Raw genomic sequence first — 16,002 nt, forward strand, 5'->3', positions numbered from 1 at the left:
AATGTGTCCCTCTCACATAGATCTTTCTCTCTTTCTCCTCACTCCCTTTCAGTCTCTCTGAAAATTAATGGAAAAAAATATCCTTGGGTGAGGAATAACAAAAAATAAAAAATAAATAAATAAATAAATAAATAAATAAATAAAACTTTATGCTAAGGGAGGAAATCCAGAAAAGAAGGTTGGGGGCAGAGATATGGGACCTCAGGGTTCATCCATCCTAACCATATGGAGAGCAGAGTGCCTGGTACAGATACTGGTGAGATGATGGATTTGGCAGGATCAAGATTTTTCTTAAAGGGTACTTTCTCGTGCCGAAACCGGTTTGGCTCAGTGGATAGAGTGTCGGTCTGCGGACTGGAAGGTCCCAGGTTCGATTCCAGTCAAGGGCATGTACATTGGTTGTGGGCACATCCCCTGTGTGGGGGTGTGCAGGAGGCAGCTGATTGATGTTTCTAGCTCTCTATTCCTCTCCCTTCCTCTCTGTAAAGAAATCAATAATATATATATATATATATATATATATATATATATATATATATATATATATTTTTTTTTTTTAAAGGTACTTTCTCAGTGAAATAAGAAGCAAGGCCATCGGTGGAGAGTGAGGAGAGAGAAGGTAACTTGAGAAGCATTGAGAAGAGAAATAGCCACTTTGGAGTGGAGAGAAGAGAACAGTCTAAAGAAATGTGGCAGGATTTCTGGGCAGAGCCAAAGGCTTATGTAACGTGTGTGCTGATGAATTGAAAGTGGGGCCTATTAGCTCCATTATGAGTTTTTTTCTTTTTTCCAGCAACATTCAGATGCTCTGGCACAGGCCGAGGGAAGGCAGTGAGAGCCGGGGGCAGGTTTTGCCACCATGTACTACAGAAGGAGAAAAGGGCAGGGGAATTAAATACGAATAAAGGAGCAACACCGTGCTGGATCACGAAATGTCAGTGGCCGAGGAGAGCTTTTTCTAGGGACTCTGTAAGGCAGATTCCAAGGTTCAAGCCCAGTTCTTCTAAACTGACAGCCCATGCTTATTCCTCCATGGGCATGTTTCTCAAACTAGGCAACACAAAGAATCCTATGGGGACTATGTCATCCATGTAGATTTTTGGACCATCCTCACATCTTTTCTTTGTAATAAGTACTAGGTGATACCGATGTGGGAGCCTGTGGACCATTCTATGGTAAATACTGAATTGTAGTTGTTTTAGGTGAAAGCATTTGAGGGTAGATTTAGGGGAAAGGGACTGGGTTACCCACACACTTGCTTACACTGTGCATTTCACAGCCATGAAATGATGATATTCCAAATATTGGGGTTCTGAAGCGGATAATATCACTAAGACTAAACCCATGAGGAGTAATGATGCAACGGCTAAGGCCATAAATCCAGTCACTTTATTTTTTCCACTTCCATTAGGTTTCTTGCACAAACTCAGATGGGACATGGAATTCTGAATCAGACGACCAGCTTAGCATGGCGGGACGTCCCAGGCATCTGTTTTCCAGAAGGCAAGCGAACTGTGTTCTGTTTGGGAGGAGAGGGGTGGGGGGTGAAACATTCCATAAGAAACAACCATTTCTTACATTTGTTAAGTGGCTAAGACAAATCAAGTACATTTTATAAACATGCAGAATAAATTGAATTAAATGAACAAAACCATTTAGCTGATATGTGAGAAAGCATCAGGGAACTGAAAAGGTGGTCATTTCCAGGAGAGAAAATAAAAGGTTCTATCGCTCTGAGAGTCAAGATTAAAATTTGGGAAAGAATCACCCCTTTATTCTTCCTCCAGTGCACTAACCGGGCAGCCTCTGTCTCGAGACTGGACGGAGCCTGGCCTGAAGGAGTGTCTGAACAAAGCCCTGTTTGTTTGTCTGTTTGTTAATTTTTCTCTTCTAACCTTTATGTATTTATTTATTTATTTATTTTTGTACTGATTTGAACCAGGCTTGTGGTGCTTTGTCAGTTCGGTATTTCACATCTCACCAGGGCTCTGTTGTATTTGGAAGAGCAATGATTTGCCCTGGCCTGTGTGACTCAGTTGGCTGGACGTTGTCACAAGCACCAAGAGGTCTGACCTTTTCTGGTCAGAGCGCATATCCGGGTTATGGGCTCAATCCCCAGTAGAGGGCATGCGGGGGGGCAGCCAATTGATGTTTTTCTCTCTCCCTTCCTATCTCTAAAATCAATACAAAATGTATGTGTGTTTTTGTTTGTTTTTAGAAAACACACACACAACAAATTATTCAGTGCATTTCTAGCTCTTAGTAATTATAAAACTAATTATAAAAACTGTGATTGGCTGAGCACTTCGTATTCAATGTCATGCATGATGTTTCTAATCATCAAACCTATAAGGTGGATATTGTCTATTAGTAATTATTCCCTCTGTCTCTAACTGGCCACTTCTCAGACCTCCCTCCTCTTCCCTATACCTGCTCCCAAATCTGTTCTCTTCAGCCTCCCGGGACAGGGCTGTCCACGATCTTGGACTATTTCTAGACTAAGAGCCAACAATAGCTTCAGCCTCTGCGGGCCCTTCCTTCATACAACAACAATATTTAAACCCTGAGCCTGAACTCTTACAAGGTTGGCAGCCATTGTACACATTTTTATCTCTCACAGACATAATTATCTTCCTGAAAATAGTTCGCTCTGATGACAACTATGCTCCCATGGATCCTTTTGCAACTCTAGGAATTACTGAAGGAAGTGGGGGAAACATAATAAGATCTATAAACCAATGACCATTGCCATAAGTCACATTGTAATTTGGGGTGAGTTCTTTATAATTTGGGAGCAAGAGGTGGCAAACATTACATTATCATTATTATTATTATTATTAGCTATTCAAGCTTAATTTGGAATTATACAAAATGGGCATAATTCACCTCAATAGTCATCAAATGAAGCCACAACCCTGAGTATTAAGGAAAAGAATTGAAAAGAAAAGTGTTTATTCAAGTAAAGAACCCAAATGCATCTTTCACCTCACTACTCCTCCTGTCCCCATCTCTTTTTAAAAGTTCGGTGACCATAGTGACATGGCTTCTTATGATCATCTATACTAATAAAAGGGTAAAATGCTAATTAGACCAGATATCTTCTGGACTACTGTCCAGATATCCTTCTGGACAAAGCTATGGTGGCAAGGCCAAAGCAGAGGCAGTTAGGGGCGATCAGGCCAACAGGGGAGATCAGTTAAGGGCATCAGATCAGCATGCAGGTGAGTGGTTAGGAGTCAGTGGTCCCAGATTATGAGAGGGATTTCTGACTGCAAGTTTTGGCCTAAACCGGCAGTCAGACATCCCCCGAGGAGTCCCAGATTGGAGAGGGTGCAGGCCTGGCTGAGGGATCCCCCTCCCATGTACGGATTTTGTGCACTGGGTCTCTAGTTGTTTAATAAGAGTAGTAACTGTGGTGAGGGGCAAATGAAAGTCCTGGCTAAAAGTTCCAGTGTTTGCCTTACCCTTGAAGCAACTGGGGACTTCAAAGGTGCCATCAATGCACTGAGCATCCTCTGTGTAACTGCACTTCTTTTCCTTATTTTTGCAGAAGAAAGAGACTTTTTGACCATGCAGCATCCCGTTCTTAAATTTTTCTTGGATCTTGACTCTCTCTCCTTCGAATATCACAGTAGCTTTTTTAACAGATACTTTACAGGACGCTGAAAAAGACAATGTTTGGAGTTAAGCCTTAGGAGTTCTATCAGTCTTTCTTAAAGAGAATGTAGCATTTGAGCCTGTAGATGTGTGCATCTGAAATGAATTGCTCAAGACAAGAAGAGTCCAAGACTGTGTACACTGAATAACATCATATCATTCCTAACAGCAGTTCTCTACCTATAGAACCACTAGTCATGGGTCCCAAGATGGCCTTTTCTTCCTCTGCAGTAGCCACACAAGAAGGTCAGAGCAAAAGCAGCAGATTCTAGGCTTTGGTGAACAGGGACTTCTACCAGATACTGGCATTGCATGTAAGATCATACTGGCCCACTCAGAACCCATTTATTGAGCCAATGCACCCACCCATCAGCCACTGTGAGGGTTGGCTGATAACAGCTCACCAAACGCTCCTTTCTCTGAAAATTTGCCTTCAGCCTTAAGAATGCTACATCTCCCAGGAGGCAATGCAAATTGGTCCCCAACCCCAGGGTCAGAGAAGGGAACAGCTTCTGGCCAATGACTAACTGACAAGGAGGTACAAAAAGCAGGTCCTCCTGCCTCTTGGGGGGGATCAACTCTGGGGTAGAGTTCATGGTCCGGAGCTCCCAAGGAGATGAAACTGAAGCTACGCTCTAGCTGGGACCACATACTTGTTCAAGACTTAATTGGATCAGCAGGATCCGCAACACCTGAGAACCTGGTTGAAATGCAAATTCTCAGCTCCTATCCCAGATCTACCGAGTCAGAAACTCTGTGGGATTCTGATGGAAGTTTGAGAACCAGTCTCCTACTCCATCTTACCTGCCTCACTCTCTTTCTCCTGATACACTCAATAAATCAACTGAATTCGAATCCCCTTTTCAGGTTCTGCTTCTAAAGTACCACAACCTAAGACACTAACCATATGTTATTTTACATGCCCTGCCTAATTCCCTTTTTTGCTTACCCTGTTCAGCCCACAGCAACATGAGCATATACATAGTGCTAGGTTGTGGTTCTTTGCTTAAGCATGACACTGACCATATCAAGGATAGACACCTGACTCAAATGAGTGTCCCAGAAAAAAGTTGCATTAGTGATGAGTCTTGTCGTTGAGAGGTCCTGATATAGAGTCCAGGCAAGTTCAAAGTGAGTAAGCAGAGAAACATGGAGATGAGAGAAAGCCACTGAGAGATGAAAAAAAAAAGGGGGGGGGGGGCAATTGTTCCTGAATTTCAGCTCCAGTTCTCAGGAGGAATGGTTGTTCTTCAATTTCCTGTCCTTCAATGTCCATCTAATTGCCTGTTTCCCACTTATAAGCCCCCGTTTCCTTGAAGTAGCTGGACTATGTGGTTGGCTTTTGCAGCAGTGAGAAGAATCTCACCCAGAGCCAAGCAGAAACGGACGTTCATAGGCAAAGACTGAAGAGCATTTTAGGAAGCCCATTCGCTCTTCACCATACTATCAAGGCTCATAAAAGATCTGATTATTTCATACACCTTAATTTCAAGTGAGCTTGCTAAGCATGAAGCTGCTCCATGCACCTGTGAAGCAAGTCTCAGCAATAAGTAGAAAATGATTGGAACAAGGAAGGGGTGAGTAAGGGTGGTCCACTGGATAGATTCAGAGACGTTTTTAAGCTCCCACCCATGTTTCATACCTTTGCAACTTGGTTGTGCAGACCAGTTTCCAAATTTGTTGCACTCTACTTCTTCTGGGCCATCCAAGACATAGGTGTCATGGCAACCATAGGTGGCTTTATCCTTGTAACGAAGTGCTTCTTTTGCAGGATAGTTCACAAATCCATTGTCTGGTCTTATTGGGAATGGGCATTTTACGTCTAAAAAGTTCATTTAATAAGACGTTATTACCGTAAGTAGAAATGTTGTCCAGTAGCCATACTAATCTCCCTGACGCTATTGACCAATAGGTGTTCCTGGGACTGGAATGAAATTTCCAGGTACTTCGGTGCTGAATTTTGTCCCCCTTATACTCACGGGAACCTGGATATTTTTTAAAAGAAACAAAACCACTTTGAAAGTATATAAGTGAGTTACCAAGTTCTTTGGGCTTTCCCATAATCATTAGGCATTATTTGTTTTGAATTTCATCTCTATGCAGTCTAAGATGGTGAGTTTGAAAAAAAAAAAAAATTCTGTTTCTTTTCATCAACAAACCATGAAATTAAAAGACCAAGACTCCCTCCAGGCACGCTAGCACACCATTAGTTGAGTTTTAAATGTTAAATCTAATTCTCATGATTGTCTTCAGACTATACAAGAAAGTAGCACAAAATGTGAAGGAGGAAAATGTTGCTGCTTTCAGGCCTTCTTAAGGCCCCAACAGCAGAGGCCCAAACCCGTACCCCAGGTCACCAGAATACGAGAAAGCAAGGCTGGAGCCAGGAGCACAGAGCTCCTGGGAGGTAGGTCAACAAGGTAGTTTAAAAAGACAGACTTCAGAGTTGGACTGCTTGACTCAATGTTGGCTCTTCCACACGTTAAATGAGGAAGAATCTGAGTCTATCATAATGCTAAAATTAACATTCCATGGAAGAGAAAAAGCTCTTCTCTGTAGAAGAATACCAGCTAATCAATAGAGAAGGAAAGAGAGAATTGGAAAGTCACCATATTGCAACCACCAAAGTCATAATTGGATCATCAGTGGATGCAAAGATGACGCTAGAGAATGCATATCCACACAGTTGTCAAGTATGACCCACAGGTAGCTCACTAATTCCAGAGGAAAGGAGTTCCTTTACCAAGAAAAGATGGACCACATAACTCCCACCACCACCAACACTCTTAGCAAGGACCACCAGGGGGCAGACCATCAACGCAGGAGCTGCCGAGCTGCAGTGACTTGGCAGCAGCAGTGGTTCTTGGGTGACACACCTGGAACCTCAGATGGGGGAGCCCAATTCTGAGGTGCATCACCTGAGAACCCCCCTCTTGCAATCTGGGACAGTTAGGGGGGATGTCAGAGAGCTGGTTCTGGCTCGATCCTCAAAGGCCAGGCCAAGGGACCCTACTTTTGTACCGGGCCTTTAGTATACTTATAATTGTTTAAATGCTTGTTGTTAATACTTCAAAACAACTGTCTTGGGTACAGTGATAATATAGGAGAATGTCCTTGTTCCTAGGACATTCATGCTGAAGTATTATGGGCAAGTGTCATAATGTGTACAACTTATTTTCGGATGGTTCAGGGGGAAAAGTGTCTGGAGGGGGCGGAGAATAAGAATGTCACAACATGTTGACAGTTGCTATGTCTGGGTAAAGGGTTGGAGAAAATAATTTTTAAGTACCTACTGCTTAGGACTTGGTAGAATTAATAGAGATGACATATACAAAGCAAGAGACCTTGCCTAGAGTTAAGGCCCCCAAAAGGTTCCAGGTATTATTACTAATAGTTTCCCCATGCTAAAAAGCACTTAAGTTTTGAATCATTCAATAGATACCTAAAATATCCACTACAGAAGTTAACAGTCCTCAGTATGACTCCTCCTGAGCATGATCACTTCTATTTGTCTACTGGTTATAAAATTGACAGATGTAAAGAGGGTGACGCTAGGTCAAATTCAAGGAGGAAGAGTCTGCACAAGTCCTTAAAATCACATATTTTTTGTGATTCTTACATGTAGGTAAAAGCAGGTAACAATATGACTGTAACCAGATTTTTTTCTTTACCTTCATCTCCTGAGACACCCCAGTTTAACCCAGGCCTCTCTGCACCAGCCTCGCCACAATATCCAGCCGACTGTGCACACACACACTATTCTTTCATGACTTCCAGACTTTCCACATCCTGTTCTCTGTGTGTCATGCCTCCCCCTCATTATCTGCTCATCCTCCAAGCCTCTCCCTTAGAAAGCTTTCCGAGGCAGCTCTGGACAGTTCATCGCATTATATAGACTTCCCCTGAGGTCGGAAGTCAGGTCTCACACATCTGATATCCCGGACACCTAGCACCCCACCTGGTACATGGTAAAGGCCTACAAGCATTTGTTGAACACGGTCCTCTGGAAAGCAGCTATGCTCACCACTCCCTGTCAATGCTAAACAAGGTCATTGAAACACTCACCCATAGTAATATGTTCAGTAGTTTTAAAAAATGGGAATTGCATTATCCTAATCATTTTCCCTTCTCTTCGCACTTACCCCTGCATTCTGGTAATTCAGTCCAGTTTCCGTGTGCTGTGCAGGTAGCGGTGTCATTTCCAAACATGGCATAGTTGGGCAAGCATTTAAAGACCGCCTGCTTCCCATAGACAGATCTGTTTCCGGCCAATGGCTCATACGCACTAAGTACCGCAAATTTAGGTGTGGGTGGTGGAGGGCAGGTTACAGCTGCAAAAAGGAAGAACTGTCATTTTCATGAATGTCATTGAGACTTTTAAGTAGACTCTTTCCAAAAAAGGACAAATTTGAAGATTAACATGAGAAAATGCAAAATTTAAATCCGATGCCAGGGTCAAAATGGTCAGTTATAGAAGCCAAATAAGAAAATTTGATCTGAAAAGCATATGTTTTGAACCAGTAAAAAAAAAAAAAAAAAGGCAGTAAATTTAAGTGTTGCCACCACTATTTGGCCTGTTACAATAACATATGTTAATAACATAACATATACAAATGCACAAATTTTCATGCACCGGGCCTCTAGTATTAAAATAATGGAAGTTAGCACAGAGAAAACTGTGATTAAACTTGAATTATCAAAAGTCTTGGCTTATGACCCATAGACCAGCAGCATGAGCATTGCCTGGGCGCCTGTTGGAAATGCAGAAGCTCAGGCCCTACTGAGGACCTATGAATCAGAACCTGCATTTTTCTTTTTTCTTTTTGCAAAGTAGAACATGATTGAAGGCCCCACGACCACAGATGATGCAGTCGAGTTTCCCACGCTTGGGGAAACCCCAGGGGCCAGCACCTCTGGAGTGCAATGGATACACCTCACCCTGGGAAAACCACCTTCGTGATCATAGTATCTCCTCTGCCAGGTAAGCACAGAACCTGCACTTTAACGAGATGCCTGGGCGATTCCTATGTCCATTAAAGTAAGAGAGGCACTTGTCCAGGTTAGATTGAAGCTAAAGTAGTCTATCTGCTTGTAACTAAAAACAAAAATGACTTTACGAAATAGACATAAATCTGCTTAAAAAAGGGAAACTATAAGAACCATGGTGATGCTCTGGCTTAGTAAAAATCTACTTAATTTAGCCTTAAAAATGTGTTTGGGTAGTTCAGCATTTCGCAAATTATTGTTTTATTGAACTTGCTTTACTCTTTCACTTCTCTTGCTAGGACACACCTCACTGAAATGTCAAAAATTCATAACTATTGTTGTAAGGCCTGGGCCTCTTGGTCAAAGATTGGACTTCCATAAATCACAAGTTAGGGAGTGTCCCTCCCTCTAACTGTGGAGCCCAGAGCTGGGCATCCCCTCCACAAATAAATCTTTGGTGACTTTTTGAGGAAACTGAGTCAGCTTTTAGGACACAAGGCCCTTGGTGAGCTCTCAGCTTACTTCTCGTCTCCCTCATCATTAGACTTACTTGCTGAGGGCAGAGCTAAGTCTCCCCTAGCTTTGTAGCCTCAGAGCTGAAAACAGGATGTAGCACATATTAGGTTCTCAAGAGGTGTGCTGAATGAGTGAATGAATGAAGTTCCAGCGTGAGAAGAAGGTGCTTGATACAGAAGTTCTTCTAGTCAAATGGTGGCAGTCCCTGATAGACCAATACCACACATACCAAGCCCCCACCAAAACACCGTGGGCGTGATAGTTTGGATAAACCCAGAGATCACTGGCGCCCTTGGGAAGAGAATAGGAAATGTCTTTGTGGGTAGAATGCTTCCCTCGGCCATTCCAAGGTGGTTGTTTCCTCCTCAGAGGGAAACACTATCAGGATGAACAGTCCCCATAAGGGCACCCAACCGTCTCATGGAGCTGAGCCTGAAGGGTTTTCAGGGCAGGAGGCTTATGGTGCTGAAACCAGAAAAGTCCCCTAACTGGTCACCTTCCCCATAACTGGGCCCCACAGACTCACGGGAACACACAGGGAGGTTCGGACTCCATACTCCCTCCTCAGTGCATTGAGCAGATTTAGTTCCATTCAGAAAAAACCTGCAAAAGGAAAAACGTAATCCATCAAACTGGATTCTTTAATCCACTGAGAGCTTCTCCAATGTCTTCTCCCTTGGGTATTGCTTTAGATCACATGTGTCAAACACAAGGCCTGCAGGCCAAATCCAGCCCGCCAGGCCTTACAATGTGGCCCGCACTGCGCTGTCATCACTGCACTCCGCTGTCAGTTTATGACATTGTCAGTTTATGACTGTTCAGTAAACCATTCGGCCCGCGATTTAGGCTGGATTTTAGATTTTGGCCCCTTCTCTGATTGAGTTCGACACCCCTACTTTAGATGAACATTGTTGACTTCGTTCCCATCATGTGGTTTTCCTGAAGAGCTTAACATGGATCAGCTGCCTTCTGCACACCTAGTAGGGATGTGCCCGCAACCAAGGTACATGCTCTTGACCGGAATTGAACCTGAGACCCTTCAATCCACAGACAGATGCTCCATCCACTGAGCCAAATCGGTTTCAGCAAATCCTAAAATATTTTAATTCTTGTGCTAAGATTTTGTCTAGAAATCATTAGGAATTACCATTCAGTTTCAATAATTTCAATGTACCTCCTCAGATAAGTAATTAATCAGAAGCACCAAAACATTGGATATATTTCAGTAATTATCATATTCCCCACCCTCACTACCATTGTGTATTTGTATTTAGTAAATTGTACTCAGAAATCCCAAGGATAGAAATGAATTATCGACCAGTCTTGATGTTTAACTTAAAAGCATGGACATGTGCTTCATCCATTAGCTATTCAGTCATTCAGAAGTCCTTACCCGGTGTTACAAGAAAAACTGATCGTGTTGGGATATTCAAAAGTTGTGTAGCGTACAGCTCCATTTTCTAAGATCCCAGCAAAAGGACACACTCTGGCTGTGATTTAAAGATAAAAAGATAAATATCTATTTATAGAATTTTGTATTAAAGTAAAAACATATAAGCTCCTTTCTATCCTTTGATCCAATAACTTTACCGGTAACTACTCTAAGAAAATAACTAAAATAAGTCAAATGATGTATGCATTAATGTGTTCATTACATAGTTGCCTCTAATAACAAAAACCAAACAGCCTAAAAGTTCATGAACAGAGTATTGTGCTAATGAATGATGATAAGTCAACAGTTGAACTGTATATAATGCAGCCAATAAAATATTGATTATGAAGATCATAGAGGCATAGTCAATGTTTCTGGCATGCTAACTTGAAAATGGAATTATTAGTGTTCCAGAGTTCTGGCCAATTTAAATTTAAAAATTCCCAAATTATGTTATAGTGGTTTTTCACTAAAAACTATGTTCTTGCCCTGGCCAGTGTGGCTCAGTTGGTTGTGCACTGAGAGGTTGCTGGTTTAATTCCCAGTAAGGGGCATGCAGGAGGCAGTTTTCTATTGACATTTCTCTCTCTCTCCCTCTCCCTTCTTCTTTCTCTAAAAACAATAAAAAATATTTTAAAATATTGTTTGGTCTTTTTTCATCAAAAAGTATATTAAAACCACCTGTATGGACATGTATAGTTTCCATAGAGGTTAGTCCCTATGCTTAAAATAACCTGAAGCTAGATAGGTCCATATAGTTATTTTTAGTGCTTAATTTCTACATAAAATTGCCAGAAATCCTCTGGTTGATTGCTCAATATTTGACTGTAAAAATAAGGCCAGCTTGGTATCACAGAACCCGTTTTTGAGGATGAATAAAAGCAACCATCTACCATAAAGCAACAATGAAACGTCAATCTATATAATTTATGTTATATTATTAATTTAGTATAATATGTAATATATGTATACTTTACTATAAATATCACATGCACCCTATAATAATAAAAGCACAATATGCTAATTAGACCAGTTGTCCTTCCAGGTGAAGCTGGGGCTAAGAGGGCCCAGGCAGAGGCAGCTATGGGGGTAGGTGGGGGTGAGCCCCTTGCACTAATTTGGTGCATTGGGCCTCTAGTATATACATAACTTAGATAAAATTTATTGACATTTTAGTAACTACTCATTCTGTTTTCGTTTTGAGGCAAAGTCCAGAGACACGACGATTCTTCAAGAGCCTCCTTGGCATCTGTTTCCATTTCAGAGTGTCTGCACTTCTTTTTTCACTTCTGCCGGCTCTCCCTCTCCTTTGATCATGCCAGGTCTCTTTTATACAATAACCTCTCCCAGCTCTACGCTAAGTTTGTCTGTCCTCTTCAGAGTACCTACCACCCTTGGTCTCATCTCCCATGGAGAAGCCCTCAGGCCCTCTGGTTTCTTCACAAGCCTTCCCCTCCCCCACAGCTCTGCCGACCTTCCAGGCCCTGAGCATGATAAGGTAGGTCATCTGCCCAAAATGTCCAGAATTGGAAGGAAGGGAGAGAATGGGGATGAAGGCATTGACTTACGTGTACATCTCAGTGTGTTGATGGGCCAAATTCCGGTGAGCGGGCAGGTAAACCGTCTCATCCCTCCGCGGGACACATAGCCTGGCTTGCAGATGTATATGATCTGCTCCCCTGTATCATAGGATGACCTTAAGGGGGTAACCGTGGCAAACGGTACATCATCTGGCCTGGGACAGGCTGAAACAGAGCACAAAGCGGTTGGTTAAGAAACCTAGAGGTGCATTTTTAAGTTCAGCTGGCATAGAAATTAAAACTCGTTAATGCTTTCCAAAAGGTACTCTAGCAAGCCCTGTGTCATATCTCATCTAATCTCAACCACCCTTTGAAGGGTACTATTGTCATTCCCATTGTACAGGTCAGCACACTGAGGCTTCAATTGTCTTAAGGATCTTCTGGGGGACCTTTAAACATGGCAATGTTAAAAAATAAGTAGTAATCCAGTTTATCCATCATCCACCCCAAAGGGAACTCAAGTTATCATTAGTGATCCCCAGCAAATACCAGGGGGTCGAATATATCATTTTTGCAAAAGCAGAGAGTACTTACTCCGTCCGGCAACAGCCACATGGCAGAGAAAACTCGAGAACAAGATGAGTGCTGGAGAAATCATTGTGGACGATTCTCACTGGCACTGCCAAACTGGCTTTCCTCTACCAAAAAGAGAGGATGCACATATAAAACTGCTTAACTATTAACCACTTTTTGTGTACTTTTATCTCTGTAAATAGAAGATTAAAGTATCAGGATTCGAAAGGAACTCCGAGGTCTACATTCTTTAATCATTTACTTTCCACTCCTGTGGGTCTGTTGTGAAATCTTAGGTTGGTGGTTTCTGTCTCCATAACTTTGTGTTCAAGGCATGAAACAGTTCATTGTTGCTGCTGATAGAATCTGGTGATTCTCAGATCTCATGGTCTTCAGTCTAGACCTCTGGTTTCTCCTTCCTCTGTTCTGTGTTCAGAGTGCACGGATCACCAAAAGACTGCTTCACCCACAGCCTGGGCATATAAACTTAAAACCATAGCTTACTTTCTGGATTTCGGTCTTCACACCTCTAAAATGATATTCCAGCTTCTGGATGTATGAGTCTGAAGAACATCGCCGAGGTACCTATAATTAAAATGCCTAAAAGAGCTGAGCTCAGTATTCTCTCACATGATGACTATTTCTTCCAGCTTTCTCTTTTCCCTGCAGTTAGTAACAAGATCCTCCTGGGAGTTCCAGCTCTGACCTTGGAGCTGTCCTTGAAGCGGCCATCTCCTCACATCAAAGCAACACAAAGCCTTGCTCCACCATTCTTACTACTTCCTAGGTCTGTCTAGACAGATTTCTAGATTGGTTTCAGGGATTGGAAAGTTGACCAGGACTCAAAGAATAAAGGAGGAGAGAATGGCGATGATGTTGATTGGGGAGGTTCTGAGGGGACTATTCATGATTCCACGGTTGTCTCATACTTCATTTGCTCTAAGGAACTGAATATACAAATGGACAATGGCCAGACAATATATAAAAATAGCATGCTGACCCATTTCTATGTAGCAGCCAATCCAGAAAGCCAAATCACAGTCGCTGTAGCTATTGGCCCAACTTAGGACCAATCAGAAAAAGCCAGCTATGTTCTTCTAACCAATCACATAGGCTGTCTGACCTCTAGTTAGTCCAGCTTTCCCAAACTAACAAGCTCCAGGCAGGAAAACTTCCCTTTTTGTCCACTGTAAACTTTTCCCATTCTTCGAACTGACTGAGTCTCTGCCAGACACAAATGATGATGGCTGACTCCCTGGCCATTGCAATCTTGGAATAATAGCCTTGGCTTGTTCTCCTTGGGGTGGTCTTGGTTTATATCCTCAGGTCTAAAGTTCCTTGAGGCACATCAGTTTAAGAAAAGTTCTTAAAGGGCAGTAATTCTGAAATGATGCTTCTAATAAACATTGTGCTCCATGATAAGAATAAAAGATGCCGCCTCAACATAAAATAATGGTGGTCCTTTCCCTTTTGTGATGAAATCACAGTCTCTCTCTCTCTCTCTCTCTCTCTCTCTCTCTCTCTCTCTCCCTCTCCCTCTCTTACACACACACACTCCATATGAGTGAGAAAGAGAGGACACTAGTGAAGAGGAGCAGCCCCATAGTTTTATGTCAAGAATCTCCATGGTGGATGGAGAAAGAGAGAAAGAGAATCCAAACGCCAGGAAAAGAAACTTAGAGAGGTTTCACATGGAGGACAGAACATTTTGGCAGCAGCTGCAAACTGAGAGATAGACATTGAGAGGATTGGTGACAGGGTGAGGGGGTTTTTAACGATACTGGCTGATGGGTGTACTTCCTCACCTGAGGGAACCTTCTGGAGGGGTGGAGATAGTCTATATTTTATTTTATGTGGTTGTTACTTGGGTACATGCAATTATCAAAACCCATCCAACTGAACATTTGAGGTCAGTGAATTTTATATATTAACTAGAGGCCCAGTGCACTAAATTCATGCACTGGTAGGGTCCTTAGTGTCTGCCGGCTGCCAGCAGGTATTCCCTCCCTTCCCCTGGCTGGCCCCACCCCCTGGTTGAACTCCTGGTTGAGGAAACAATTTGCATACTACGCTTTTATTACATAGGATTATACATCAATTTAAAATCAACACACCCCTCCTTCCTTCTTTTTTATTTTTTTTCCTTTCTTCCTAGTAAAATGTTCCCTTGTTTGTATAATTAATTACAAAGATAATAGTAGAAATGCATGCAGTTAATAAATTATAATTATTATTTGTCCTGAGTGCTTTGCCTCTTAAACATGTTTGAGAAATATAATATGCTCCCAGAACTCTTCTAAAAACACACATGAGTCTAATGAAAAGCCCTTATGATGAGCCTTAAGATGCGATGTAGTTGTTTATCTCCCAGTCTGTGATTTATTATTTTCTATAACTTTAGCACCATGTGGTTGACCTATAGTCTGACCTATCATTCTCCCCCATATAGCTCAATTCACACTCCAATGATTAACTTATGGTAATAACCAAGATGCTGGATGATGACTGACGTTAAATAACATTTTAAAGACACATTAAACTTAATCTGAAGTTTCATTTGGCAGAGCAAATGGAAAAATCATTAAGAAAAGAATCCAAAAAATCTTGGCAAAGCTAGTGGCTGTTTTGCATTGTTGATTGGCCTACTCTTGGATTTAATGCTGCCTTGAGTATATTTTATTTTATTTTATTTTATTTTTATTTATTTATTTTTATTTATTTTTTTTTAAATAAGTTTTTATTTTTCATATTATTACAAATGTTCCTTCCCCCCCCCCACCATTGCTCTCCTCCACCAGGTTCCCACCCCACCCTCTGCCCTTTCCCCTCTCCCCATTGTCCTCATCCATAGGTGCACAGTTTATGTTCAGTCTCTTCCCACGCCCCCCTCTCCCCTTTTCCCCAAGAATCGTCAGTTCACTCCCCTTCCATACCTCTGATTCTATTATATTCAACAGTTAATATTGTTCATCAGATTTTTTTAATTTCCTTGGTTTTTAGATTCACTTGTTGATAATTACGTATTTGTTGTTCATAATTTTTATCTTTGTTTACTTTCTCTTCTGAAAGAACCCCCTTCAGCAATTCATATAATTCTGGTTTGGTGGTGATGAACTCCTTTAGCTTTTTTTTATTAGTGAAGCTCTTTATCTGGCCTTCGATTCTGAGTGATAGCTTTGCTGGGTAGCTTATTTTTGGCTGTAGGTTCTTGCTATTCATCACCTTGAATATTTCTTGCCATTCCCTTCTGGCCTGCATGGTTTCTGTTGAGAAGTCAGCTGACAATCGTATAGGTGCTCCTTTATAAGTTACTACCTT

General features: G+C 41.9%; 1 protein-coding gene across 2 annotated transcripts; it reads right to left on the bottom strand.

Annotated features, from left to right (window-relative positions):
* Window positions 1-1,367: 1,367 nt before the first annotated feature.
* On the bottom strand, window positions 1,368-13,639 carry APOH (apolipoprotein H). Of its 2 annotated transcripts, none has more exons than XR_014793140.1 (8): window positions 12,706-12,860; window positions 12,160-12,336; window positions 10,553-10,649; window positions 9,686-9,762; window positions 7,800-7,988; window positions 5,300-5,479; window positions 2,977-3,662; window positions 1,368-2,524 (listed from the first exon to the last, which is right to left on the bottom strand). XR_014793140.1 is itself a non-coding variant. In XM_084864096.1 (8 exons), exons 1-8 carry the CDS (start codon window positions 12,767-12,769, stop codon window positions 1,464-1,466), a joined length of 1,038 nt encoding a protein of 345 aa, XP_084720222.1. In that variant the 5' UTR covers window positions 12,770-13,639; the 3' UTR covers window positions 1,368-1,463. The 2 variants fall into 2 exon arrangements, 1 of the variants encoding a protein (XP_084720222.1); XM_084864096.1 differs by having other exon boundaries at window positions 1,368-1,519; window positions 3,465-3,662; window positions 12,706-13,639.
* Window positions 13,640-16,002: the final 2,363 nt, after the last annotated feature.

This window comes from Pipistrellus hanaki, assembly GCF_964339955.1.
Source record: "Pipistrellus hanaki genome assembly, chromosome: 16".
Lineage (NCBI taxonomy): Eukaryota > Metazoa > Chordata > Mammalia > Chiroptera > Vespertilionidae > Pipistrellus > Pipistrellus hanaki.